Raw genomic sequence first — 27,500 nt, forward strand, 5'->3', positions numbered from 1 at the left:
CAGTCTCAGCTTCAGCCCAGGCTTCATCGCCCAACCTTCTCCCTAAACCATAAACTAATCATGGACCAACCTCCAGCTCATAACCCCTGTCCACAGCCACTCAAATTAGTCTTTAGCTTCCTAGCTCATACTAGTACTAGCCTCCCTAGCATAGGTTTTCAGGAGCTTCAGTCCCAGTCCCATTTCCACCCAGTGTCAGTCTGCCAGGCAGTCATGCAGTAAGTAGTCAGTCATTCTGAGGGCTGGGGCTGATGCCGCGGCTGTGTAGTGGCAGGTCTTTGGCAGTGCTGTGTCTCTGCAGTGAGTGACTGTGCCAGTGGTGCCAGAGTCTGATGAACTCAGTGCAGTAAACCGGTTACGTCATTAGCCAGGGGACCAGCTGGAGGTCACTTCACTTATACTGATGAGGAGGGATATACACACAATCAGACAGCGATTAAAAAGTGGCCTATCCCTCATCCACCCTCTCCGTGAAGCTCCTGGCATCACACAGTCCCTGTCTCCCTATCCAATATGGCCGCCATAAAGATGCAGTCATTCAGATCTGCAGCCAGTGAATGGAGGTGCTGTTCAAGGCTGAAAGCCCTCCATTCATCCCACTCTCCTCTCTTCTCAATGGCGGCTGCTGAGACAGACTGGTCAGGTCATGTGGGGATCCCACTGAGCGTCTGTGTGTCTCACTGTCCACTTAGGCACACTCATGGTTGGCATGGCGAAGTAGATGTTGAGTGTGTTAGCTGTAGGGAAAAGACAGGCCAGACAGAGGTGAGGGACGCCATACTGTAGATAGTCATTTTTCTCCTGACTTTTAAAACCATGTTATTGAGAAAATAGTTATTTTGCAGACTTGAGAGAGAGTGTGTGTGTGATGTGTGTGATATATGTGTTTGGGTCTGTGTCCTTGGGCTGTACTGTATATTCTACTCCACGTGTAGATTTTAGAGTGGGGAAGCTGCAGCTGTGTTCAAATTCCTGCAAAATGATATAAGTGGCTAGAATGAGGTAGGTCTGTGTGTGTGTGTGTGTGCTGTGTGTTGGGTAAGTGTGTTGTGTGTGCTTGGTGTGTGTAGTGTTGCTGTGTGTGTGTGTGTGTGTGTGTGTGTGGTGTGTGTGTGTGTGTGTGTGTGTGTGTGTGTGTGTGTGTGTGTGTGTGTGTGTGTTGTGTGTGTGTTGTGCGTGAAAAGAGAGCCCAGTGTGTGTGGAGAAGACCAGGCCAGGAGACAGCAGTGGAGAGGTGGGAGAGACATACTTACTATTACAGCAGCTCTGGTCAACACGATAGCTACTATTGAAACACCTTTGTGTCCGTTTATGGACATGTTTGGTGCTGGGTTAAAGAGGATTAGTATGGTACTGACTAGCGTCCTGCCCAGGGGGTGTACTTGTACATCAAGCTGCCTCACGCTACAGAAACAGGATGGGCCCAGGCCGTTCTGGCTTGGACAAGGCTAATTACTGACTACTGTAGTAGGGATGTGTGGTGAGGTAGTACTTGACTGTAGTAGGTGTGTGTGGTGAGGTAGTACTTGACTGTAGTAGAGGTATGTGGTGAGGTAGTACTTTACTGTAGTGTGGTAAGGTAGTTCTTTACTGTAGTAGGTGTGTGTGCGATCAGGATAGAGTACTCAAATCCCCAGTTCCAGTCATATGAGAGAGAGAGAGAGAGAGAGAGAGAAGTAAATCAGTACCAAATGTCCCATTAGACAATTCCAGGGGGCAGGGTGTGTCTCTAAAGCACATTCTATTAGAAACAGCTGCAGCCCTAGAAGGGTGTGGCTCAGAATGTTCTAGAATGTGTGTTTCTCACTGCATGCGCACACACACAGCTGGTACTCCATGGGTACTCCATGGGGTAGGACATTAAAGGTCTGATTTAGATATTTTAAGTGAGTGTTAAGGCTGGGAGTGTTTTTGAGTTGAGATATACTGTTAAAGAATGTGTGGTGTGTGTACCGAGATGACACTGCTGAGTCACCTTCAGTCACAGTGGGAGGCAGGGATGGATGGAGGAAGATGAAAGGRGAGAAAGAACAGAGGTGAAGGATGAAGGGCAGTTGGATGAGGGGGTGGGAGAGAAGAGCGAGGACAGGGAAGGGTGGAAGACTGTCTTCTTCCTCATGAATGAAATATATAAGATACTGGGCTCCTCCCCCTGCTTTACTGATGAGCTTCTACAGCAGGAAAAGGAAATGCCAACAGTTACTGTAGTTCATTTTTGTTAATTTAGAAAAATACAAAGTGTTTGCATTCCTGATTCCATATATGATCATGAGTCAAATAATGCTTAATGAGAGCACCATCAGGAATAATACCAACACTTTGTATTTTCTTAAATACAAACCGACGATTACTCAACAACAACACTCAAATAAGTGCAATATGCATGTGAAATGAATATGTAAACATGGCTCAGACATATTATGCTATAATATCTTCTTACCAAAATAAAAATATGCGCTCTTGTGTGACTCTCATAAAGGAGGCGTGTCTACTTCTCATTTCCCACACCTGGCTCTCACTAGCTATGTTTCTATTAACTTGTCCAGTTATTTCGTTTTTCTTTGAAGTTTAGAACGTTTGCATAGAAAATAGACGCGACTATTGCCTGCTAGGGTGTGTTTCCATTTGAACGATCTTGTGTCGATTTAAAAACAGCTGGACATAAAGATGCCACAGCAACAAACAAAATCAAAAACTTTTTTGCAAAAACCTACAATGTCGAATAACATGTTTGTGGTTGAATTGTTTCTGTGACCCATTTAGTCAAATTGAATAAACTGGTGACAGACTGTATTCCCTCACATCTGTCTCATGTCTCCGGTAGAGCCTGAAGAAAGCCAGCATGTATAGAATGCAATCATTTACTAATATTAGCCATGTTCTAATAATTATCCTGTGCCAACATGGTCCGTGCCATTGGGAAACGTGCACTACTGTACATCTGAAATAAATGGATGGTGAAACTTGCCAGTCAACCAGAAAAGCAATTCTGGCATTCTTCAAAGTCAGGATAATCCTTGACAAATGTTTTTTTTTTTAATAGTTGGAAAAAATATAATTAAATGTAGAGTGGAGCTTATAGWTAGGTGATGACCTTCAAAAGTATTCGCCAATCATAATTTATATATAAAAAAACATTTCCATCATTTTGTCACAAAGAAAGTTCGACAAAATAAAAAYCCACCCTTGTCAAATGGATAAAAATGTTGTCGATCTTTTGAAAATGTCTCCTATATCGGCTGTTTCCATTACACGTGTCGCAATGTCACTGCTTCTGTCGAATAAATCTGGGCCATTGGAAACCTGCCGACTGTTAAGTATCTCTCTGTAGCCCTGGAGGTCCATCCATCTGTAGTAAGTACAACACAGGGTCATTGGCCAATTCATTGACAATTTTGGCTTTAGCTTGCTCATATAGAGCGGATATGACCTGTTTTCTGAAATGGGGGCGAGAGGGCGAAGTGTGTTGGCAGCTGCATAGGCTATTCTCGTTGAGCGGTGGTGACACTCTCTCTCTCATCGCCGTTCTAATCTACTGGGGAGCCCTAATGTTCCCAAACTGGAGATTTAAATGATGATAGAGTATCCTGATTTAACGACTCCATCACTCGCCATCGCACAAAACTAGTTCCGGTCTGTTATAGGGATTGCAACGTGCACATAGGCTGTAGTTTTCGTTTACGGAATAGCCTGAAATGTAGTTGTTTTTTTGTTGCTCAGATTTACGCAAGAGGCCTAAAATGCAGTGTTAGCCTAGTGTTTTTAAAATATATCTTGTATGTATTAATTTGGATTCACAGTGCGGACCGAACCGAGGTCCCTGTACCCTTACACACACACACACACACACACACACACACACACACACACACACACACACACACACACACACACACACACACACACACACACACAGTGACAGAGGTTGGCTGTTTTGCCAGTTTGATTAAAAGGTTCTGGGACCGACTGTTATATTTACAGACTCTCTAGAGGGTGGCAATCAATCTACTCCTTCCCGTCCTCCTCGTCTATTGCTATCCTGCTCCTCTCTCCTCCTTACCCCTCCCTCTCTCCATCCCCCCGTCTTCCTATCCTGGAGGTTTTGAGATTTATGATCCCACAGCTCCTATCCGACCCTGTTCATCTCTGAGTATGACTTTTTCTCTCTCTCTGTCTCTCTCTCTGTGTCTGTCGCTCTCTCTGTCGCTCTCTCTGTCTCTGTCGCCCTCTCTGTCGCCCTCTCTGTCGCTCTCTCTGTCTCTCTCTGTCTCTSTCGCCCTCTCTGTCKCTCTCTCTGTCTCTGTCGCTCTCGTTCTCTCTGTCTCTGTCGCTCTCGCTCTCTCTGTCTCTGTCGCGCTCTCTGTCTCTGTCGCTCTCGTTCTCTCTGTCTCTGTCGCTCTCGCTCTCTCTGTCTCTGTCGCTCTCTCTGTCTCTGTCTTTCTCTCGCTCTATTTCTCTCTTGCTCTATTTCTCTGTCTCTGTCTGTGTTTTTATCTCAGTCCCAGTTGGACATGTCAGTGTGCTCATCCAGTCTGACTAACTACCTCACTGCAGCAGAGACTTACAAACTGCAGACCTCACTGGAACATAACGTACCCCAGACCCAAACAGAACTGTAACACAACCTAACATATCACCAGCTAACATATCACACTTTAAGTATTGCCACCTAACTAGGTCTCTCTCTTGGAGAAGAGACTCAAACATCAGGGCACTTTGTGGTAAATATACAGATATTACTGTCTCATCTCCAACCTGCCCTGAACTGTCTCTGGACTTCTGCTGACAGACTGTACCATAACACAGTGCTATGTAACAGAGTTATGTGTCTCAGTGTAACCTAGCAACATAATAGACTTACCTATGGACACCCACTCTACTCTGTCGCTAGTCTACAGGTTGTCCGGGTCACCTGAGCCGCAGGACTAATGTCAACTCTGTGTATGTTTCAGGTGTCTGGTATCGTGGGCAGGGCAGATGTCTTGGCCTGCATGCTGTTCCTCCTGGCCTTTCTCTCCTATATTAGGTAAGAAAACCCTAACTCTCTCTCTCTCTCTCTTTCTCTCTCTCTCTCTCTCTTTCTCTCTCTCTTTCTCTCTCTCTCTCTGTCACTACTCTGGGGGGTGGATTGTGTAGTTTTGTTTTACACTGTGGGCGTCATTTTCTCTTTACTTAATAGCACTCCCTCCTCCCACTCCTCCCCCTCCTCTCTCTCCCCAGGAGTGTGGGTGTGTGTGGTTCTGGTTCTGCAGACTCTCTGCCCTCCACGGTGTCTGTGTGGGCGCTGGGTGCCAGTCTGCTGCTGGGCACCTGTGCCATGCTGGTCAAGGAGACGGGCATCACCGTCTTCGGGGTGTGTGTGCTCTACGACGCCCTGGTGCTCTGCCGCAAGCCCCTCCTCTTGTAAGTCCACTGTGTGTGTGTCTGTGTGTGTGTGTGTGTGTGTGTGTGTGTGTGTGTGTCTGTGAGTGGGTGTGTTAAGACGGCTTGATTGCCTAAGAAGCCCTTTGTCACTGTTGTCGGCTTGTGTGTGTATGAGCTGGTTATATGTAATTAGCTGTATGTGTGTGTTGTAAAGAAACACATCTTTGTGTGTGTGTTTGTGTGTGTGCACCCTCCACCCAGGTCATTTCAGTATTCCTACAGACCAGGGTTCCTGTTATTCTCTCCTAACTGTTGACTGTTCTCCTAAAAGCACGGTTGGACCAGCCAGTTAAGTTGGTGGATCAGCCATCTATAGAGACAGAATAACACGTGTGTACAGTAACAGGCCAAATGTTGGTATGGGAATGTCATGGATCAGACGAAGGGAGAGACGGGTGAAAACTACTGCTACGTAGACTGAGTGTGTGTCTGTGTGTGTGTCTGTGTGTGTGTTTGTGTGTGTGTGTAGTCCACCCTGCCAAAGCCAGGTCCTGATGTTTTGGGGGCCTCCACCCCATGCAGTGTTGGAATGTGCTGGAATTAGCCTGTGTTCAGTGGGCTGGCCTCTGATAACACATTAAAGGATTTAACAGTGAGGGGGGACGTGTGTGTTTGTATTAGGGGGTTATGTTAGGGTAACTGCCCCAGGCATCTGTCATTGAGTCGTATGGCTGTGGGACTTGAGTGTGTCTGGGTGTGTGTGCGTCACTATCCATGTGTGTCTCTGTGTGTAAATGTGTCCCTTAGTAGTTGGATGTGTTTCTTCGTGTTCGCTCATCACACCACGTCCTGCCAGAAATCTACTCTTGGCATCGTGTCTCTCTAAGCCATGTCCTGTGTCTTGTTTATGTCTTCCTCTGGATGGACACCTCTTAATATGACAGTGGAGAGCTCAAACTGTGTGTGTGTGTGAGAGAGTGCTAACGCTGACAGACAGCCCTGGACTACAGGCCTCTCATAGAGACTCACTGCTAAGCCTCTGTAATAGCCTTCAGTATTGTTGTAGTATTACTACAGCTGTACTGGTGTGATAGTGAATGAGTGCACCACTAACCCCTACTGTGGGCTGATGAATGGTGTATAGCACTACCGCTGCTACTTACTCGTGGCTTTGCTTTTTCTCTCTGCTGCTCTGGACTAAAGCTGCCTGCTAAATAGTTAGTGGTGACTTCAATGTTGACTCCTATAGCTTTAAGACACTGTTCTGTTGCTAAGTTACAGTACAGTGTTGTTTGCTTGTTTTATGTTTTTTGTTTTACTTGTTTTATTGTTCTATTCCCAACACACACACACAACACACACACACACCACACACACACACACACACACACACACACACACACACACCACACACCACACACACCCGAACAGCCGTGTTGGCAGCTGCCATGCCTGGCTGTGTGTTTACATGGCACAGCAACATGTCTCTGCGTCTCCAGCCAGAAAACACACAAACTGCACACACAACTTCAATTCCCTCCAGCCACCAGAGAACACCCAGAGTTATGTCCACAATCAGGCACCAGTCCTGGGCCACAACCCTGATCTCTGCTCCCTGTCCTCAGTCACCAAAACTGCTCCTGGCCCACAGTCTTCTCTTCGCCCTCTTTCATGTGGGCTGCATACCTCCAACCACCACATGCAGCCTTGAGTCATACCCCAAACCAAGCACTGATGCTGGCTTGGACTCGCTCTCCATCTCCAGACCAACATCATCACTAGTAGCATCTGCTACTCACCACACACCAACCTCCCCACCATCTCTGGGGTGTGGCTATGACATCACACCACGATGGAGAGATGAATGGAGATAGAATGAGAGATGAATTGGTGTGGGGGAGAGGGTAAGAGACAAATGTGAAATAATAATGTTTGTTGTGTGTGTGTGTTCATTGCGTTTGTGTTTTTGTGTATCCTTTGCAGTATGTTAAAGCTCCAAAGACAAGCCCAGCGCCCTATCAGTGTCTCAGCCAGTGGTGACAGGAACTCTCTCTGAGGGATGGCGTGTGTGTTAGTGCAGAAGAAGGAATCTCTAATTTGACCGCACACGCACATCATATTTCTTCTCTGAAAGCCGAATCTGCCATGGGGCCTGCGGTGGGGGAGACCTCGGAGTGTGTGTGTGTGTGTGTGTGTGTGTGTGTGTGTGTGTGTGTGTGTGTGTGTGTGTGTGTGTGTGTGTGTGTGTGTGTGTGTGTGTGTGTGTGTGTGTGTGTGTGTGTGTGTGTGTGTGTGTGTGTGTGTGTGAAACGACCAGCAGAAAGGGATGGAACAGAAAGAGTTGTATGTGTCTGCTGTGAGCTCCACAGGCCCTGTTAAGGGAGAGACAGAGAGACTATGAGCTCCACAGGCCCTGTTAGAGGGGAGAGGACAGAGAGTATATGAGCTCCACAGGCCCTGTTGGGGAGAGACAGAGAGTATATGAGCTCAAAGGCCCTGTTAGAGGGAGAGAGAGAGTATATGAGCTCCACAGGCCCTGTTAGAGGGAGAGACAGAGAGTATATGAGCTCCACAGGCCTGTTAGAGGGAGAGACAGAGAGGTATATGAGCTCCACAGGCCTGTTGAGGGAGAGACAGAGAGTATATGAGCTCCCAGGCCCTGTTAGAGGAGAGACAGAGAGTATATGACTCCGACAAGGCCTGTTAGAGGGAGAGAGAGAGTATGTGTATGAAGGCATAGAGAGAGGATGAGGAGAGGGAGAGGGTATTCAGTGAAAACACACTCTTTCCCGGCCTCTCGTCTCACTGTACTGTCTTTGATACTGGTGCCAGGGAACAGGAAATGCGGATCGTCTCAGGAATTCAGCGAGGAAGATCCAATAGCATTTCCAGCCAAACCCCCACTTCCTCTCTCCTTCTCTCTACCTTTCTCTCTCTCTCTTATCCTCTTTCACTCTTTCTCCCCATCTCTTTCCACCCCCTCCATATCTCTTTTTCTCTTTTCCCCCTCTCCCACTCTTCCCTCCGGTCGCCCTTTCTTCTGGACTGCAGTAGCTGTCAACATGCATTAGATATGCGTTGGAGATAGGTTAGTGATATGTTGGGGGTGCGTTAAATCTCTCCCCACGCCTGGCTCTTTGATATGCTGGAAAGATTTAATAGATGCTGATTCAATTTGGGCCTTAATTAAACACCATCAGCTGTTAATGTATCTATAGGCTGGACTAACTGATGGAACTGAGGGAGGGAGAGGGAGGGGAAATAGAGGGAGAGAGAGAGCAAGAGGGAAGGACTTAAGGAGGGAGAGAAAGATGGAGATAGTTTGTGAGCCTGTGTGTACACTGTGTAATGTTTGTGTGTGTGTGTGCGCACAGTCAACTATCTGTAATGAGAGCCCTTGGGCCACAGCTCTCTGGCCTGTTTGGAGACCTCTCACTGATAAGCAGGGTATGTGCACGGTGTTGAGCGGTGCGAAATCCTGCTATCGCTCACAGAGCGGTGCTTGCTCCGGCACTCCACATCCTTTCCAACCGCTAAAAACCGCTCCACGCTCACAGGAAAAAAAACTTATACCACAAATTAGCTCCATTCATTAAAATAACAATTTAACCAACACCTATCTATTTTAGTGACTACTTGGACCTACAATTTGGTTGTGAAGTATTGAAACCAAACCATATGATTGGAATGAAAAGTACTTTAATAAACATGAAAAGGTGAATGTAAGAAGCCCTCATCATTTCAAATAGGCTACATGTCATATTAAACAGCWTATMACACTCTAAATAGGTCAGGAGCCAGACAGAGAGCCTAAGAACGAACGAACATTTATTATTTTGGCGATATTATATCAAGGCAAAGAAATACATTGTGAAGAATTTGCGAGTGTGACACAATAGGCTGGTAGGGACATAAAGCACTCTGCATTTAAACAACATTTTGTATATTAAATCATTCAAGTCTATAAATTCCGCATATAGGCTGTAACTTAGAATTTAAATCCAAGTTAAACGAAAAATGTCTTATTAGGCTCAGTCTACAGTGTCTTTGAATTTATTTTAGAAATACGAGTTTAACCAGCTTGCGATGGTGCCTGGAGAACAGGCCAGCAGCAGAGATAATCCTCTACCCGCTTGCAGAGCCACTGGKGATGCTAAACACCCTTTTTGCCACTCTTGCCAGGCTGGGCGGACATGCAGAGTTGTTTTTCAACTTTTCTATAGGTAGGCCAAATGGTTTTTAGGCAAAATAAACCAATCAAACGGAAAGCTCCTTGAAAGTGAGCATATGCCAGGCCTATTGGGCCAAAATCAATTATGGCCTATTGTATAGAGATAATAGAGCAAAAATGAACAAAACCTTTAAGAGATCTGCTTTTTAGTTTGTAAATAATTTGCTACAATGACACACTTAATTAGCTACTCACCTCGTTCCTTTCTGTTAGCATGTGCATGTAGTAAGCACACCATCATGCTTTCAGGATATGTGTCYTTTCAGATTCCACAATGATTCTTTAGTTACATCACCACACTCCCWCTCTTGCTCTTGGTCCTCATCTTTGTAAGTCACCTTGATTTTGCACCTGTGTGCTTTGTCAGTTTCTTTATGACAATATTTAGTGAACTCCATGACAGTAGTTAAAGCAAGGGGCTTTAGCAGCACACAAGTAGACTATAAAATGCATGCCGGGCCAGACATGACCTGAGTTCATGAAGTGAGCGCTACTGGAGCACAAGTGTAGCGAAATTGGAGCGGGCGACTAGGCCGACCCTGCAGCCTTTGGGAATCTCGTTCACAGTCAAATTGGGCACTCTTTGCTCCGCTCCAGTTCCGTTCACATACTCTGGTGATAAGCGGTCCGGAACTGTGATTAAACAAGCCAACGTGACAATGGAGGGAGAGAAAGAGAATGAGGGGCGAATGAAAGAAAGAATGTAAAGGGAGCATGCAACAGAGAGGAGGAACAGAGAGTGACGGAAAAGAGTGAGTGAGAAGAGAGAAGGGAGTGTGAAGGCCTGTTTTTAGATGGATGAATTGTCATTCAATTAGCCCCAGGGACCCAACACATGGGCCAGGGGGCCCCCCMCACACACACACAGGCCAGGGGCCTGAACACTAATTGGGAGATTATTTAGTAAATGTCTCATCAAAAAGATGTCTGGTGATTTTTGTTGTGGTGAGCATATTTTTTCTCTCCTGCCTAATTTGTTTGGCACCCGTTTATCGTCAGCCCACGCAGCTGGAGAGCAGCCAATCGGATGGGAGTACAGATGTTTTAACCGCTTCCTGTCTCAGTAGAGAGCACAGTATTTTACACTACAGTTGCAGTACATTAATCACACGGCATGCTCTTATTCCAAGCAACCTTATGTGCTGTATATGCCTTGTTTAAAAGTGCCTTGCATATGGAAATACTGAGAACTCCTCTTACAGGGATCACATCCAGGCAGGAGAAATTGATCACTAAAAGTGGTTGACCACTATAACCATATTCACTATAAGCAGAGTACTAAACTCAGCAAAAAAAGAAACGTCCCTTTTTCAGGACCCTGTCTATCAAATATAATTCGTAAGAATCCAAATAACTTCACAGATCTTCATTGTAAAGGGTTTAAACACTGTTTCCCATGCTTGTTCAATGAACTATAAACAATTCATGAACATGCACATGTGGAACGGTCGTTAAGACACTAATTACAGACGGTAGGCAATTAAGGTCACAGTTATGAAAACTTAGGACACTAAAGAGGCCTTTCTACTGACTCTGAAAAACACCAAAATGAAGATGCCCAGGGTCCCTGCTCATCTGTGTGAACGTGCCTTAGGTATGCTGCAAGGAGGCATGAGGACTGCAGATGTGGCCAGGGCAATAAATTCCAATGTCCTTAAAGTGAGACGCCTAAGACAGCGCTACAGCGAGACCGGACGGACAGCTGATGGTCCGCGCAGTGGCAGACCACGTGTAACAACACCTGCACAGAATCGGTACATCCGAACATCACACCTGCGGGACAGGTACAGGATGGCAACAACAACTGCCCGAGTTACACCAGGAATGCACAATCCCTCCATCAGTGCTCAGACTGTCYGCAATAGGCTGAGAGAGGCTGGACCGAGGGCTTGTAGTGTAGGCCTGTTGTAAGGCAGGTCCTCACCAGACATCACCGGCAACAACGTCGTCTATGGGCACAAACCCACCGTCGCTGGACCAGACAGACTGGCCAAAAAGTGCTCTTCACTGACGAGTCGCGGTTTTGTCTCACCAGGGGTGATGGTCGGATTTGCGTTTATCGTCGAAGGAATGAGCATTACACCGAGGCCTGTACTCTGGAGCGGGATCGATTTGGAGGTTGAGGGTCCGTCATGGTCTGGGGCGGTGTGTCACAGCATTATCGGACTGAGCTTGTTGTCATTGCAGGCAATCTCAACGCTGTGTGTTATAGGGAAGACATCCTCCCTCATGTGGTACCTCCCTGCAGGCTCATCCTGACATGACCCTCCAGCATGACATGCCACCAGCCATACTGCTCGTTCTGTGCGTGATTTCCTGAAAGACAGGAATGTCCTTGTTCTGCCATGGCCAGCGAAGAGCCCGGATCTCAATCCATTGAGCACGTCTGGGACCTGTTGATCGGAGGGTGAGGGCTAGGGCCATTCCCCCCAGAAATGTCTGGGAACTTGCAGGTGCCTTGGTGGAGGAAGAGTGGGGTAACATCTCACAGCAAGAACGGGCAAATCTGGTGCAGTCCATGAGGAGGAGATGCACTGCAGTTCTTTATGCAGCTGGTGGCCAACACCAGATACTGACTGTCACTTTTGATTTTGACCCCCTTTGTTCAGCGGGACACATTATTCCATTTCTGTTAGTCACATGTCTGTGGAACTTGTTCAGTTTATGTCTCAGTTGTTGAATCTTATGTTCATACAAATATTTACACATGTTAAGTTTGCTGAAAATAAACGCAGTTGACAGTGAGAGGACGTTTATTTGTTTGCTGAGTTCATATACAGGAAGTGTACTATATGGTTAATACGGTGCCATTTGAAACACAGCCGTAGCCAGTGTTTATGAGACGTGTCTCTGCCCTGTGAGTTAGCCCTTCTCCATATCCATTAGGTCTGTGTTAGCTCTGCCCGATAATGTCATCTCCTGCAGGCATGTTTACAGACAGCTAGGAGAGATGAGGGGCCCATCACACTGGGTTATGTGTTTCTGACTGGGGCCCTCTGCTTTAAAAATATTCAGACCGAGATAGCTGAGGTCCAGAGGGGGTTTGTGACGGAGGAGTGTGTGTGTGTGTGTGTGTGTGTGTGTGTATGTGTGTGTGTGTGTGTGTGTGTGTGTGTGTGTGTTGTACGGTATGAGTGAATGCATATGGCTGATCAGAGAGTTCAACTCTGAGTAGATCTCTCCATAAACCTGTATACCTATACAACTTAACAAGTTAGTGTGTGTGTGTATCTGCTGTATTTATGATAGTGTGTGTTCGATTGGAGGCAGTGACTGTGTCCCTCATTCTTCAGGGGAGGACCAGAACTGTCAGTTGAGTTTCTTGTTAGGCTTGATCTCTGTGGCTTTCCGTAGGAGGGGTTCCGTTCCCCCTGCCTTGCTTGTTCTCTTATTAAAGAGACCTCTAATTGACAGAGAAACACAACACAATTTCTATTGTGACATTTATTATCTCTCTCTGTGCAACGGCCTCAGAGGAACCTTTGAAGTCAGTGCATGTGGTGCAATTATCCAAAGGGATTTTGTTGGTGTGTTTTTACTGTTTTTATGTGTGCTTAAAAAAAAAGTTGGTTTTGAAAAGTTGTTGTTGATGATGATGATGATTATCAAATAAGAGTATCAAATATGTCCCTGAAGTCTGTGTGTGTGTTTGTCCTTGTGTACATGTGTGTTGGAGATCTGTTTTTTTAATGTTTCTGTGAGTTCTTTTGAGATGAAATCATTTGAAGATTCTGTTTGCTCAGACAGAACCCTTTGAAATATGTAGAACGTGAAGAAGCCTCTGCAGAGAGTATGTCTGTCAACATGAAATGGAGCGCTGGAGATAATTGTGTGTGTGTGTGTGTGTGTGTGTGTGTGTGTGTGTGCGCTGCTGGGTAGCTTACATGCCTCTTTAGGCCATCAGGGTAGGTCTAATTGGGAGATCTGCTAAGTGTTTTTCTGTAGTCAAATATGGAGATTGACTTGAACAGCGTACTCACTGACCTTTGGCTAATGCTATAGTGTGTGTGAGAGAGAGTGTTTATGTGTATGCCTGCTTGTGTATGAGTTTGAGTGTGTTTTACTCAAAGCCTAACTTGGCTCTAATGCTTTTTAAATGGACCTGAACATTTGACATTTGCCACATTAGGGGAAAGCATTGTGACAGCTGGTCAAAGGGTTTACAGTATTGTATTGCTATCTGTTCTCTACACTGTGATACATCACCCAGCTAATCTTTAGTGTCCATGCCTCCACTGCCTAATGCCAATGCACTGTTGCACAAAGACATGAAATATGTGTAGTGAACCTCTTTACTGGCAGTAGAGAGATTTTTTGTCCCACCAAACATTTTGAAGGCAACACATTTTCTTTTTCAGGCATTGTCATCAATTCTAGCTAACTATTGTGACAGATGACTGACAGTGTAAAAGAGGGACAAAGAGGTTGAGAGAGGCAKGTAGAGAGGGTTATTTGATTGCAAATACAGTGCATTTGGAACGTATTCAGACCCCTTGACYTTTTCCACATTTTGTTACRTTACARCCTTATTTTATAATTGATGAAATCCCCCCCYYMAWCYWMMMMMMAWWMCCCMWWAWGACAAAGCAAAAACATTATTATAATTATTTGTTTTTGCACATTTATAAAAAATTATCYGATATCAAATTTACATWAGTATTCAGACCCTTTACTCAGTACACTGTTGAAGTACCTTTGGCAGCGATTACAGCCTCGAGTCTTCTTGGGTATGGCCCTACAAGCTTGGCACACCTGTATTTGGGGAGTTTCTCCCATTCTTCTCTGGARATTCTCTCAAGCTCTGTCAGGTTGCATGGGGAGCGTCACTGCACAGCTATTTTCAGGTCTCTCCAGAGATGTTCGAAGTCCGGGTTCTGGCTGTGTGCTTAGGGTTGTGTGCTTAGGGTCGTTGTCTTGTTGGAAGGTGAACCTTCGCCCCAGTCTGAGGTCCTGAGCGCTCTTGAGCAGGTTTTCATCAAGGATCTCTCTSTACTTTGCTCCATTCATCTTTCCCTCGATCCTGACTAGTCTCCCAGTCCCTGCCGCTAAAAGACATCCCCACAGCATGACGCTGCCACCACCATGCTTCACCGTAGGAATGGTGCCAGGTTTCCTCCAGATGTGATGCTTGGCATTCAGGCCAAAGACTTCAATCTTGGTTTCATCAGACCAGAGAATCTTGTTTCTCATGGTCTGAGAGTCCTTAGGTACCTTTTGGCAAACTCCAAGATGGTTGTCATGTTCMTTTTACTGAGGAGCGGCTTCCGTCTGGCCGCTCTACCATAAAGGCCTGATTGGTGGAGTGCTGCAGATATGGTTGTCCTTCTGGAAGGTTCTCACATCTTCAGAGGAACTCTKGAGCTCTGTCAGCATGACCATCTGGTTCTTGGTCACTTCCCTGACCAAGGCCCCTTTTCGCCCGATTGCTCAGTTTGGTCGAGCGGCCAGCTCTAGGAAGAGTCTTGCTGGTTCCAAAATCTCCTGTTTTCGCTTTGTCATKATGGGGTTTTGTGTGTAGATTGATGACGGAAAAAAACAAGTTAATCAATTTTAGAATAAGGCTGTAACGTAACAAAATGTGGAAAAAGTCAAGGGGTCTGAATACTTTCCGAATGCACTGAATATACACAGTGATGCATCATCCACTTTAKCATATAACCTATGGAGTGTCAAATTTAAGAATATATGGACTTAAGAATAATCAGTCATGCAACTTTTATCACTGTTTATATTGAAGTAAATTTCCTTTTGAATGTTTTCCTTTTCATTAAATAAAAGCATGTATTTATATGTTAAAACAGAGAGATTAGAGAATATTTTACATTTTAATTTGATTGAGGACATCAGGTAAATATGCATAATTGTGGTGTTACTTGACTATCTATGATTTGTAAACGTATTACCTGTAATATTGCAAAAATAAAATCCTTCCTCATCGATGCATGTAGGCAATATTGTGACATTGTTAATCAGTCTGTGTGATAGACAGGAGAGATGATCAGCAGGCAGAGTTTACTACCATAGTTAGGCCACAGGCAAAAGTATGGATAGAGTTTCTCAGCAAAGGTACAGTTGTCACGATCGTTTGTAGAAACGGACCAAGGCGCAGCGAATGTTGAGTTCCACATCATTTATTAATAGTGAAACTTAACATAAACAATAAACGAACCGTGGCTACATACACTTACTCAAAATACAAAATACAATATCCCACAAAACACAGGTGGAAAAAGGCTACCTAAATATGATCCCCAATTAGAGACAACGATTACCAGCTGCCTCTAATTGGGAACCATATCAAGCACACCAACATAGAAATATGAAAACTAGAACACCACATAGAAATAATAAACTAGAACACCACATAGAAATAATAAACTAGAACACCCCAGTCACGCCCTGACCTACTACACCATAGAGAAACAATGGCTCTCTATGGTCAGGGCGTGACAACAGTCAGTGAAAGAGTAGATATGAGACCTGGCCTCCACATCATAAAAGGAGACCTGACCCTCCTCATAATCCACAAACACCCCCACCTTCTGGGGATTCTCTTTCAGGGAGAGGGGGGCAGTGGGGCTAGAGTTAGCAATGTACTAATTTCCATTCCTCAGCCACACAGTCCAGTATCCATTCTCATGGGTCAGTGTGATTTTCCCCTTCCKGTTGATGGACTCTCTGGCCACTCCTAAAGTCCAGTCAGTCTTCCCATTGACAGTCACCTCATAGTAAAATCTCCCTGAGGAGAAGCCCTCTTTTCCCAAAACATTGCCAAAACAATCAAACATTTTTGGGTTGTCAGGAAGATTAATTGATGTTTTTCCATGTCTCACKTGTTTCCYATCTTCAGACATGATGATGTAGGGATGTGCTGTATCAGGATCCAGAGTCACATCCACTGCATACTGCTGAATCCTCTTCAACTCAGCATCACACAACTTCTTCACTTCACTCATCATATCTTTATTTAGTGTATCCTTCAGTTGAGACACAGCTCTCCTCACAGTCCCCACACACAGATCACTGTGAACGCTGATCTCAGACCAGACTTTGGTGGGTGGAGGGGTGCAGAGGGATGGACAGCTCTGGAGGAGGGAGGTGGTCCTCAGTGTGTGAGAGCTGCTCCAGCTCAGTGCTTCTCCTCTGTAGCTCAGTGAGTTCCTGCTCCAGCTCTTTAATGAGCCCTTCAGCCTGCCTCTCTGCTGCTTTCTGCTTCTCCTCAATCACCTCAATGAGCTCAGCCTGGCTTCTCTCAATGGAGCGCACCAGATCAGTGAAGACCTGTACACTGTCTGATATCTCTCTCTCTGCCTCTCTCTTGCTGAGATCTACTGAGTGTTTGATCTCCTGAACCTTTTTCAGTCTCTCCTGGATCATCTGCTGCACTTCTGCGTCAGTCTTCCTAAGCTGAGCCTTCCTCTCTCCACGCTCTTCCTCTAGAGGGACAGTGTCATGACACTTGTGGTCTGTGCAGAACTGACACACACACATCTTGTCAGTCCTACAGAACAGCTCTAGAGGTCTGTTGTGCTTCTTACACATCTTGTCTTCTAGGTTCTGCACAGGATTGATCAGCTTGTGTCTCTTTAAAGCTGAGACTTCAGGGTCTCTTCCCCGTGCAGATGTCACAGGACACTTCTCCAGGTTAGGCAGAGGACTCATTTTGACCGTTGATCATTATCTTAACATTTTCTGCAACCTCTCAACATTGTGTTGACACAAAGCTCAGGTCTTCTGTAGAATTTCTCCTTACACATTGGACACTGGCTCAGGTCAGTGGTAACCCAATACCCGCTGATACAGGCCTTGCAGAAGTTGTGTCCATATGAAGTGGTGACTGGCTCAGTAAACACATGTAGACAGACTGAGCACAGACAGGCGACTGCTGGAGGTTTCCAAATCTAGACAGAAACCAGAGGTGAAACCATAAAGCATTTCCTGGAGTCAGTACCCTGTGGTGCTGCTGTTCATAGTTTCCAGTTGAGATGTTTTATTCTGATCGGATCACATATGGGATCAATCTTGATAAATCATTTCTTTACATGGCATATAAATGAGTCATTTTACCAAAGAGAATTTAACCCAAATTATGTCTCTACATTAAATTAAGAAAACAAGAGAATACATAAAACATCCTTGCAATCTCTCTACTCACCTGTTTGTGGCTATTTTCTTTGTTCCTTCTGTCTGTATTATTAAAAGTTGATCATGTTTAGCGTTTTAAGAGATTTCCAAAGAGTTTGCGATAGTGTGCTCAATATACTATGTCTCTCCACTGAAGTTTCACTGAGTGAAGTTATATCTACAGTACAATTTCTGCGTCACACAATATTGCTATGCACTTTGGAACAGTAAGGGGATGGAGTTAACCCTTTATATGGACCCTTTATAGTGCCCTTAGACACTTCAGAGACAAAAGTTAACAAACGTTAAATAATAAGATTAGCTTGAAATCTGTTGAAACATGACATGTACTTTTTTTTATAAGATCGTTTTTTCTTGAGTGTTCAACTTTAAAGTTTTCCTTCAAATGTGCATTACCAGTCCTCCCTGTACGATATTGCTGTATACGTTTTACTGCACTGTAAGGTTGAAAGGGATATTTTACTTTTTCTATTGTGCACAAGGTTGAAGTRTTATTATATTTTATGAAAGGGGTTCGGAGAAATCTGCAACATGATATACTTTATGCATAAGATCTGTCTTGTTATTTGTTTATTGTGTATTGTAAAAATCTATTTTTTGTATTCCCTCCTTCCTTCCCCTTCACTGTAAACTGAGTCAGTGTCTGTGTGTGGGTGACTGAATGAAAGGTGGATGGAAAGGGACTGGTGGTGCCTGCTGAGTGATGGAGCTGCCATCTCTCTGTTACTCTATGGATATTAGATTACTGTGCTGTCACTCTGCCTGCCCAGCTGCTCACACAACAACACACCTGGACAGACCGGCAGAGATAGAGACCCAGCTCTCATCAAATCTTAATGACCTGGGGTGTGAGTGTAATTATGCCTTTTTGAGACAATGTTCTGTGACTCAGCACAATTGACTGTATCACACCCAGAGGAAAAKAGAGAGARAGAGAGATTTGTTTTCGTAGYTCAGTGGAGCATCTGCTCAATGTATCTTCTGGACGTTCCTAATTAGCAGCTAGGGAGCCTGTGTGTACATAGCTCTCAAGGATTTATGAATATGAGTATGTGTCTCCCTCTGCACTCCCCTCGCTCCTTATCTTCCGATGCCTCTTCCTCTCTGCTCTCCCTCTCGATCTCCTTTCTTAGAGGCGTACTGTGGTTTAACCACTCTATGGAGCCCAGTTGTTTGTTACTTCAGTGGTAACCGTAATATTATAACTCACAAACACACACACTACGGGGTACCCAAACCAGGCCCTGAGTGGCTTAGAGTTCTCTGGGCAGTGAGGTTTCATTAGTCATTGATTAGAGATGATGGTTCACTCTGGCAGATAATTGAATTCTCCTTTGGCCTCTTGTTTTACAGAAAGCCCGGGTCCAAGTCAAATAAAGCCAGTAGGCTCATTTCAAAAACAATGAGGCCAAACATAATTAACTTTAACACACTGGCTCGGCCTCGTTATCGACTGATTAGAACAGAGTGTCTTACTGTAATGTTTTTACTCCTGGTGTAGACATGCAGTAAACCACTAACTCTACCTCAACACCCTCACTTTGCTGATCTCAGATTTGACTTGTAATCCTGCCGACTCAGCCTCAAGTTCAATGCTCAAACATTTTTCTCTGTTGCACAACCACACAATGTCCACAATGTAAGTTCAGTTATTGAGTGTGTGTGTGTGTCTGTGTTATTCAGTTTGTGCAATACAGGAGTGTTTGCATATATCTGATTTTGTAATGGTYGATCACAGCCTCTGTGCCTCTACCTTTGGCTGATCTACAGTGCCTTCAGAAGGTATTCACACCCCTTGACCTTTTCCTAATTTTGTTGTGTTACAGCATGAATTTAAAATGGATTAATTGAGATTTTGTGTCACTGGCTTACACACAATATCCCATAAATTCAAAGTGGAATCATGTTTTTAGATATTTTTACTAATGAATAAAAAATTAAAATCGGAAATGTTTTGAGTCAGTAAGTATTCAACCCCTTTGTTATGGCAAGCCTAAATTAAGTTCAGATGTGAAAATGTGCTTTCAAAATCACATAATAAGTTGCATGGACTCATTCTGTGTRCGATAATAGTGTTTTAACGTGATTTTTTTAATGACTACCTCCTCACTGTACCAACCACAAAGACCAGGGTGTTTTTCCAATKCCTCGCAAAGAATGGCACCTATTGATGGGTAAAAAAACAAACAGACATTGAATATCCTTTTGACCATAGTGAAGTTATGAATTATACTTTGGATGGTGTATCAATACACCCAGTCACTGCAAAGATACAGGCGTCCTCCCTAACTTAGTTGCCGGAGAGGAAGGAAACCGCTCAGGGATTTCCCCATGAGGCCAATGGTGACTTTAAAACAGTTACAGAGTTTATTGGCTGTGATAGGAGAAAACTGAGGATGGATCAACAACATTTTAGTTACTCCACAACACTAACCTAAATGACAGAGTGAAAAGATGGAAGTCAGTACAGAATAAAAATATTCCAAAACATGCATCCTGTTTGCAATAAGGCACTAAAGTAAAACTTCAAAGAATGTGGCAAAGAAATTAACTTTATATCCTGAAAACAAAGCGTTATGTTTKGGGCAAATCCAACACATCACTGAGTTTCCACTCTTCATATTTTCAAGCATGGTGGTGGCTGCATGTTATGGATATGCTTGTCATTGGCAAGGACTAAGGAGTTTTTTAAATGATAAAAAGAAACGGAATGGAGCTAAGCACAGGCTAAATCCTAGAGGAAAACCTGGTTCAGTCTGCTTTCCAACAGACACTGGGTGTCACGGCCGTCGTCGGAAGGAGACCAAGGCGCAGCRAGTGTACATTTAATTTTAATGTCGCCAAGAAAACAAGGAAACGACCGTGAAGCTTAACAGTGCTATAGTGCCACTAACAAAGTTTTAGGCATTTTATGCACTGTCTGCCGGTGTTGGTGTGTGTGTGTGTGTGTCCCCGTCCCCGTGCGTGCGTGTGTCTTTGTCCATCCGTGTGTGCGTGTGTCATTATTTGTGTGTGTTGTGTGTGTGTGTGTGGTGTGTGTGTGTGTGTGTGTGTGTGTGTGTGTGTGTGTGGTGTGTTGTGCTTGGCGTGTGTCAGTACATCTTGGTCCGTGGTATCTGCAGAGTTACTAATGAAGGGGCTGCTCTCAGCGCTGGGCCTCAGTATTAATACCAGCAGCCAGAAATAGAACTGAATACTATTAACATGCTAATACAATCAGCATGGAGCCCTGTCCGTTTCCCTAGCAGCCTATTCACTACCACTCTGGTACCTACACACTGCCTCTCTGTAGAACATCATTATCCTACCTATACAGTTGTGTGTGTGTGTGTGTGTGTGTGTGTGTGTGTGTGTGTGTGTGTGTGTGTGTGGTGTGTGTGTGTGTGTGTGTGTGTTAGGGCCGGGACGACACCAAGTATCGCGAAGCAGATTTAACTTCTTCAGGAACACCACTCTAATTTTAAAATACTAATTTTAAGTATGTTGTCATCCAGAGTCACTGTAAGGGGTGTGTATCTGTGGCAGGGAAGTCAGACGCAGGAGAGCAGAACTTGATAATAGCCGGAGCAGTTTAATAGTAAAACCAACGGCATAAGAAATACAAAGTATGGGCACAATAACCCGACGCGCACCAGTCAAAACATAATGTGCACAAGGACTTACAATAAACAATACCACACAAAGACATGGGGGGAACAGAGGGTTAAATACACAACACATAATGAGGGAAATGAGAACCAGGTGTGTGGAAAAACGAGACAAAACAAATCGAAAATGAAAAATGGATCGGCGATGGCTAGAAGACCGGCGACGTCGACCACCGAACACCTCCCGAACAAGGAGAGGCATCGACTTCGGCAGAAGTTGTGACAGTCACATTTATTTACACACAGCAGGTTTTTAAAGGGCCAAAGAGTTTGGTCTGCTTCGTGTTTGCCATGGAAAAAAATGTGTGTGTGTGTGTGTGAGAGAGAGTGTGTGTGAGTCAGTGGAGGCTGCTTAGGGGAGGACAGCTCATAGTAATGTCTGGAACGGAGCGAATGGAATGGCATCAAACCATGTATTTGATACCATTCCACCCATTCCGCTCCAGCCGCTACCACGAGCCCATCCTCCCCAATTAAGGTACCACCAACCTCCTGTGGTGTGTGTGTAAGGTTTCTTGTTAAAGCTGTTAGTGTAGATGTGAAATGATGGAGATTATAACGTAAGTGGGTTATGTTGGTAAAGGAGAAACTGAGTGAACCTTGCAGTGTGGGGGGGGAGTGTGTTCAGATGATTGCCTACCTGCTATACCATATAGGACGTCAAGCAGTGTGCACTTACTGCAGACATTATAGAGGGACGTTCGAGTTCGACAGCCACATAACATCACCTACTGTGACTGCCTACATGGATTGTGTAAATACAACTCATGCCTGAGGGAGATGATTGCAAAAGCATAGAGCATATAGGACCCCCACCCCTAAGAAATCTGCTGGTGATATAGACAGGGAAACAGACAGGGAGGGGTCTTTATGCTTTAGCAATCATCTAACTCAAGTCCCTGAGTTCTATCTATGGAAGACATACTGTAGGCGCAGATGGGAACATATTTGTCAGTTGAATTCATGGGTGACCATTTCCTGAATGCCCTAGTCTTTTGGTTTTCCTGGCACGTTCCTCTGCCTTCCTATTCCTAAAGAGGACTAGAGAGGGGCTGACCCTGGCCCTCAGCACCATCGCCATCCTCTGCATTACAATACCTTCTCGCTCGCTCTCTCTATCTCTCAATGACATGACATGTATTATACATGTCTCCTTCACAGTCACCTCTCCTTCTCACTGACTCCATCTCTCCCTTCTCTTTCTCTCTCTGTCTCTGTCTCTCTCTGTCTCTCTCTGTCTCTGTCTCTCTCTGTCTCTCTCTGTCTCTCTCTGTCTGTGTCTCTCAAGACGTAACAATGACGACATTAAACATGACGTAACAATGTAGATTTACAATATTAACATAATACAAATAATAATAATTGTCTACGGGACAACATTAACAACAATAATCAAGGGTCAAAGTAACCATACATTGAACAATGACAATAAGCAGAGAGACATGTGCAGGTTGCCCTGTCTCTCTCTCTCTCTCTCTCTCTCTCTCTCTCTCTCTCTCTCTCTCTCTCTCTCTCTCTCTCTCTCTCTCTCTCTTCTCTCTCTCTCTCTCTCTCCTCTTCTCTCTCTCTCTCTCTCTCTCTCATGTAATTCCATATTTCCATGAAATGCGGGGAGCTTTCCGTGGCTTATGGACAGATGTGAATTAATGCGGACATCAGACTGATGTGAAAAGCGTTTTGTTTTTAAATGTTTTTAAATCCCAGGATGAACGAGGTGAAGGGGATTGGTAAATGTATCCCTGCACTCTTCCCCCTGCCTATTATCTCGCAGCTGTGATGGGCTGTCGTTGTTATGCTGCCTCACACAGCCCAGGGAACAGAAAACACACACACACACACACACTACACAGTGTACCTGGAACGATACCTTCCCGGCAAGCGGAGGTATATCCGCCTAACACCCTCACACACTACTGTGCATATCCGAAGATACACAAAACCTCTCTCAAACGCAACCACCTTTGCCAATTACCTGGGCAAGCCTACGACCAAACTACAATACCCCTTTCAAGTTCCCTCCCACACTCACCCACACATGGAGCCTTACTAATGAGGTAGAGTCCTGTAGCCACACGATGGAGCACATAGTAACCCTCTCCGTATGACAGAACCTCCTCACTGGGAGGAAACTGCCTAAATCAGAGCCAAAATGGAGCCCACTGTCCTAATGAGCATGAAGCAGCAGGCTCAGCAGAGCAGAACCCATTCCTGGTCTTGCGTGATTTGTGGCTGTGGGCCTTTTGTCATGAGAGCCTTTTGTCACTAAGCTGTGTTAATTTCAGTTTAGCAAGCTAGCTCTGAATGTACGCTGATTGGTCAATAATGGAACTGACTAGCAGTAGAGCGCTACGTGTACTATAATGAATCCGATCTGTGTGTGTTGTGTGTGTGTGTGTGTGTGTGTGTGTGTGTGTGTGTGGTGTGTGTGTGTGTGTGTGTGTGTGTGTGTGTGTGTGTGTGTGTGTGTGTGTGTGGTGTGTGTGTGTGTGTGCGTGTGTGTCTGTAATCACTCTACCCTCTCAATTTAGTTCCCTACAGCATTCAGTTCCAGCCCCTGTGAGGAACTGGAGTGATTAAAAAAACAGCAAAGCAAGAAGTTTCTCAGTAAACAGGCTGATTGTGAGATTGAGGCTAAGCTGAGGGGATATGGGAGAGATGCCCCTTCTACACTTTCTACTGATACGCCTCTGGGTCTTGTTAAAAGGTCTGTGCAGAGTCGATAGGTAAGCAAAAAGGTGTGTGTGTGTGTGTGTGTGTGGTGTGTTGTGTGTTGTGTGTGTGTGTGTGTGTGTGTGTGTGTGTGTGTGTGTGTTGTGTGTGTGTGTGTGTGTGTGTGTGTTTCTCTGTGTATGATAAATGACTGGTCAGCATTGGCAGTCAAGCCTATGGCAGACCTCATGTTACACACACACACACACACACACACTCAATTTTGTATTTCTGTAAGGATGCCCAATCCTAATCTTTCTCTTGGGGATTATATAATTCAGACTTGACCCTATCTAGCAGGGGGATGAGTGTTATTTCCGTGCTTCACTGCTCTCAAAGCCCTGCAACCTAATCTTGATTATGACTTAATGAACATGGGGGAAAACCCTGACCGAATCACATAACGTGTGTGTTTTAAAGCAATGGCAACAGAGGAGATTGTTTGGCAGGATATCTCTGCAGGATTTGAACAAAGGAAACATTCATCATGGATTTAAAAGATCTCGTATAACTGTCCCCACTTCTCCAACCCCCCTCTCCTCCTCTCTTCCTCCCTGCCAGGATAGTCCTGCTCTGTCACTGCTCAGTGAATCAGCATTCCAAACCACACCACTTTTGCTGTAGTTTAGTGCTATCCTTTCTTGAAGGATGAGTGGTCTCTTGTGTGTGTGAGATTGCGTCTGTGTGTATGGTTTCACAACACTCCTTCTTCTCTGCCCTATCACATTCTGTTCCTCCTTCACTCCAAAGCTATTTTTGTAGTGTGTGTGGGTTTTAGAGTGTGTGTGTGTGTGTGTGTGTGTTTTATAGTGTGTGTGTGTGTTTCACTCCAAAGTTATTTTGTAGTGTGTGTGGGTTTTAAGTGTGTGTGTGTTGTGTGTGTATTTATAGTGTGTGTGTGTTTTCACTCCAAAGCTATTTTATAGTGTGTGTGTTTTATAGTGTGTGTGTGTGGTGTGTGGTGTGTGTGTGTGTGTGTTTTCACTCCAAAGCTTATATGTAATGTGTGTTTAGTGTGTGTTTTCACTCCAAAGCTTTTTAATAGTGTGTGTTTGTACTCCCTATCCATCTGCCCTGTTTTTTCCTTCAACTCCTTGAAGTACACTCCTAAGTACATTGAGGTGTCTGGCTGACTGTCAGGTTACCAAACACTGGTATGACCATGCCTTACCTCACACCATTGATACAACACCTAACATTGCATGACATGTCTTTCCTGTCTCCACCAAAACTTCTTCTCACCATACTGCACTTCCTTCTTTCTGTCCAGTTAATAAACGTGAGCATAAATGAACGCGTGGGTTGCGCCAGCCCAGCGGGGTGGTTTGCCGTAGCGCCCAGGCCTGATCTCCCTTTCTGTTTGAACTCAGCGTTGTACGATAAGGAAGCAAAGAACACATTCATTTTACACACGGAAGAACGGCAGGAACAGAGATTCAGCATGACTGCTGTACAAATATCACCTAGTCTGTGTCAGCAGTGCCCCGGACCAGGGACACGCCCTTTTATGTGTTGTGTTAAATAATCAAGTGTGTAAAAGCTTCTGTGTGTATGCATCTTCGTGTGTGTGGTGTGTGCCTGTCATTTGTGTGTGTGTGTGTGTGTGTGTGTGTGTGTGTCTGTTCTGGTCTGTCTGTCTGTGTGTGTGTGTGTGTGTGTGTGTGTGTGTGTGTGTGTGTGTGTGTGTGTGTGTGGTGGTGTGTGTTGTGCCTGTCATTTGTGTTGTGGTGTGTGTGTGTGTGTGCTTGTCATCCTTGTGTGTGTGTGAGTGTGTGTGTGCCTGTCATGGAGTATGTGTGTGCGCCTGTCATCCGTGTGTGTGGTGTGTGTGTTGTGTGTGTGTGCCTGTCATGAGTGTGTTGTGTGTGTGTGTGTGTGTGTGCCTGTCATCCTTGTTGTCTGTCTGTCGTGTGTGTGTGTGTGTGTCTCTGTCTGTGGTGTGTGTGTGTGTGTGTGTGTGTGTGTGTGTGTGTGTGTGTGTTGTGTGTGTGTGTGTGTGTGTGTGTGTGTGTTGCTGAACAGACACAGGGGGACGGTGTGTTCAATGTATTACAGAGGCTCCTACAACACTGCGTCCTTTCGCAGCAGCAGGGTCCAATCAGCACGACCTTCTACAGTTTCACTGGACTCCTGTTCCATTGTGTTTGTGTTATGGGTATATTTATTTATTCCCCACTTTAGGAGAATAGCCTGGGAGATGATTGTGTTTCTGTAGACAGTGGAGGGGCCATAAGGAAAGAGGGGGCAGGACCACTCTCTGTAGTGAAGGAATGGGATGGGGCGGGCAGACATTAGGCAGCAGACACAGGGAGGAGATGAACACACACACACACATTGCATGATTGCGACATGCGGCCTGCCTGTATGGCCTCTACTCCACTGTAGCTGTGTAGCAGCCCTTCACATTACACTCACCCATCACACCAACAGAACAGAAGTCCCTACGGCCCTTTTGACCCAGAGGAGACCTGAGGTGTGAACCTGAGGTGTGACCTGAGGTGTGACCTGAGTGTGACTGAGTGTGACCTGAGGTTGTGACCTGAGGTTGTGACCTGAGGTGTGACCTGAGGTGTGACCTGAGGTGTGACCTGAGGTGTGGACCTGAGGTGTGACCTGAGTGTGACCTGAGGTGTGATGAGGTGTGAGGCAGACGCTGGGACGCTTTGTCCAGTCGCCCTGAGATGCCAGCCAATCCAACACACACACCTTCATCAACCTGAAAGCTGCATGCTTGCACTCTCTTATACACACACACACACACACACACACACACACACACCACACACACACACACACACCCACACACACAACACACACACACACACACACACCACACACCACACACACACACACACACACACACATACACACACACACACGGAAGAGCATAACTCGTTCCTTTTTGCTGGGTGTGGAAAGCAGAACTCTGTGTGTGTGTGTGTGAGACATATTTCTTTGCTCTGTACCTTAAACAAAGTGTGGTTGGTTTGAGGTCAGTATGAAAGTAGAGAGGCGCTGCCATTGATCCAGAACTCCTGTACAGAACACTCCCCCGCGGCGCCTTTTTTCCCCCACTGAGCTGATAGCGGGGGGGGGGGGGGGGGGGCATGTGCAGGTTGCGCTCTCTCTCTTTGCAGCAAAACAAGATGTGTGTGTGTGTTGTCTCTTCTACGTTTCCATGGTGTGTAACTGATCCCTGGTGTATAATGTCTAAGACAGACAATACACGCACACACACACACACACACTGCATCACTAAGCAGTGTGAGGAAGGTGACTCCTAGCTCCAACTCTACTCTTGACAATCTCTTGAATCCTCTTGAACAACTCTTGAACAATCAACCACATCTCAAGTGTCTCTCCCTCCACGCCCAAATGAACCCCCTCCCTCCGCTTTCTTCATT

The 27,500-nt window shown here is 45.2% G+C and overlaps 1 protein-coding gene and 1 pseudogene across 1 annotated transcript in view; one reads left to right on the forward strand and one right to left on the reverse strand.

Annotated features, from left to right (window-relative positions):
- LOC111951459 (protein O-mannosyl-transferase TMTC1) overlaps positions 1-27,500 on the forward strand; it is a 100,561-nt gene that overhangs the window by 6,005 nt on the left and 67,056 nt on the right. Inside the window, exons 3-5 of the mRNA XM_070434715.1 lie at positions 4,500-4,592; positions 4,953-5,026; positions 5,221-5,403. Of these exons, the coding sequence (XP_070290816.1) occupies positions 4,500-4,592; positions 4,953-5,026; positions 5,221-5,403 (350 nt within the window). The remainder of the gene's footprint in view (positions 1-4,499; positions 4,593-4,952; positions 5,027-5,220; positions 5,404-27,500) is intronic.
- Positions 15,349-17,908, reverse strand: LOC111951460 (E3 ubiquitin-protein ligase TRIM39-like; annotated as a pseudogene).

Source organism: Salvelinus sp. IW2-2015, linkage group LG24 (genome assembly GCF_002910315.2).
Source record: "Salvelinus sp. IW2-2015 linkage group LG24, ASM291031v2, whole genome shotgun sequence".
NCBI classification, from domain to species: domain Eukaryota; kingdom Metazoa; phylum Chordata; class Actinopteri; order Salmoniformes; family Salmonidae; genus Salvelinus; species Salvelinus sp. IW2-2015.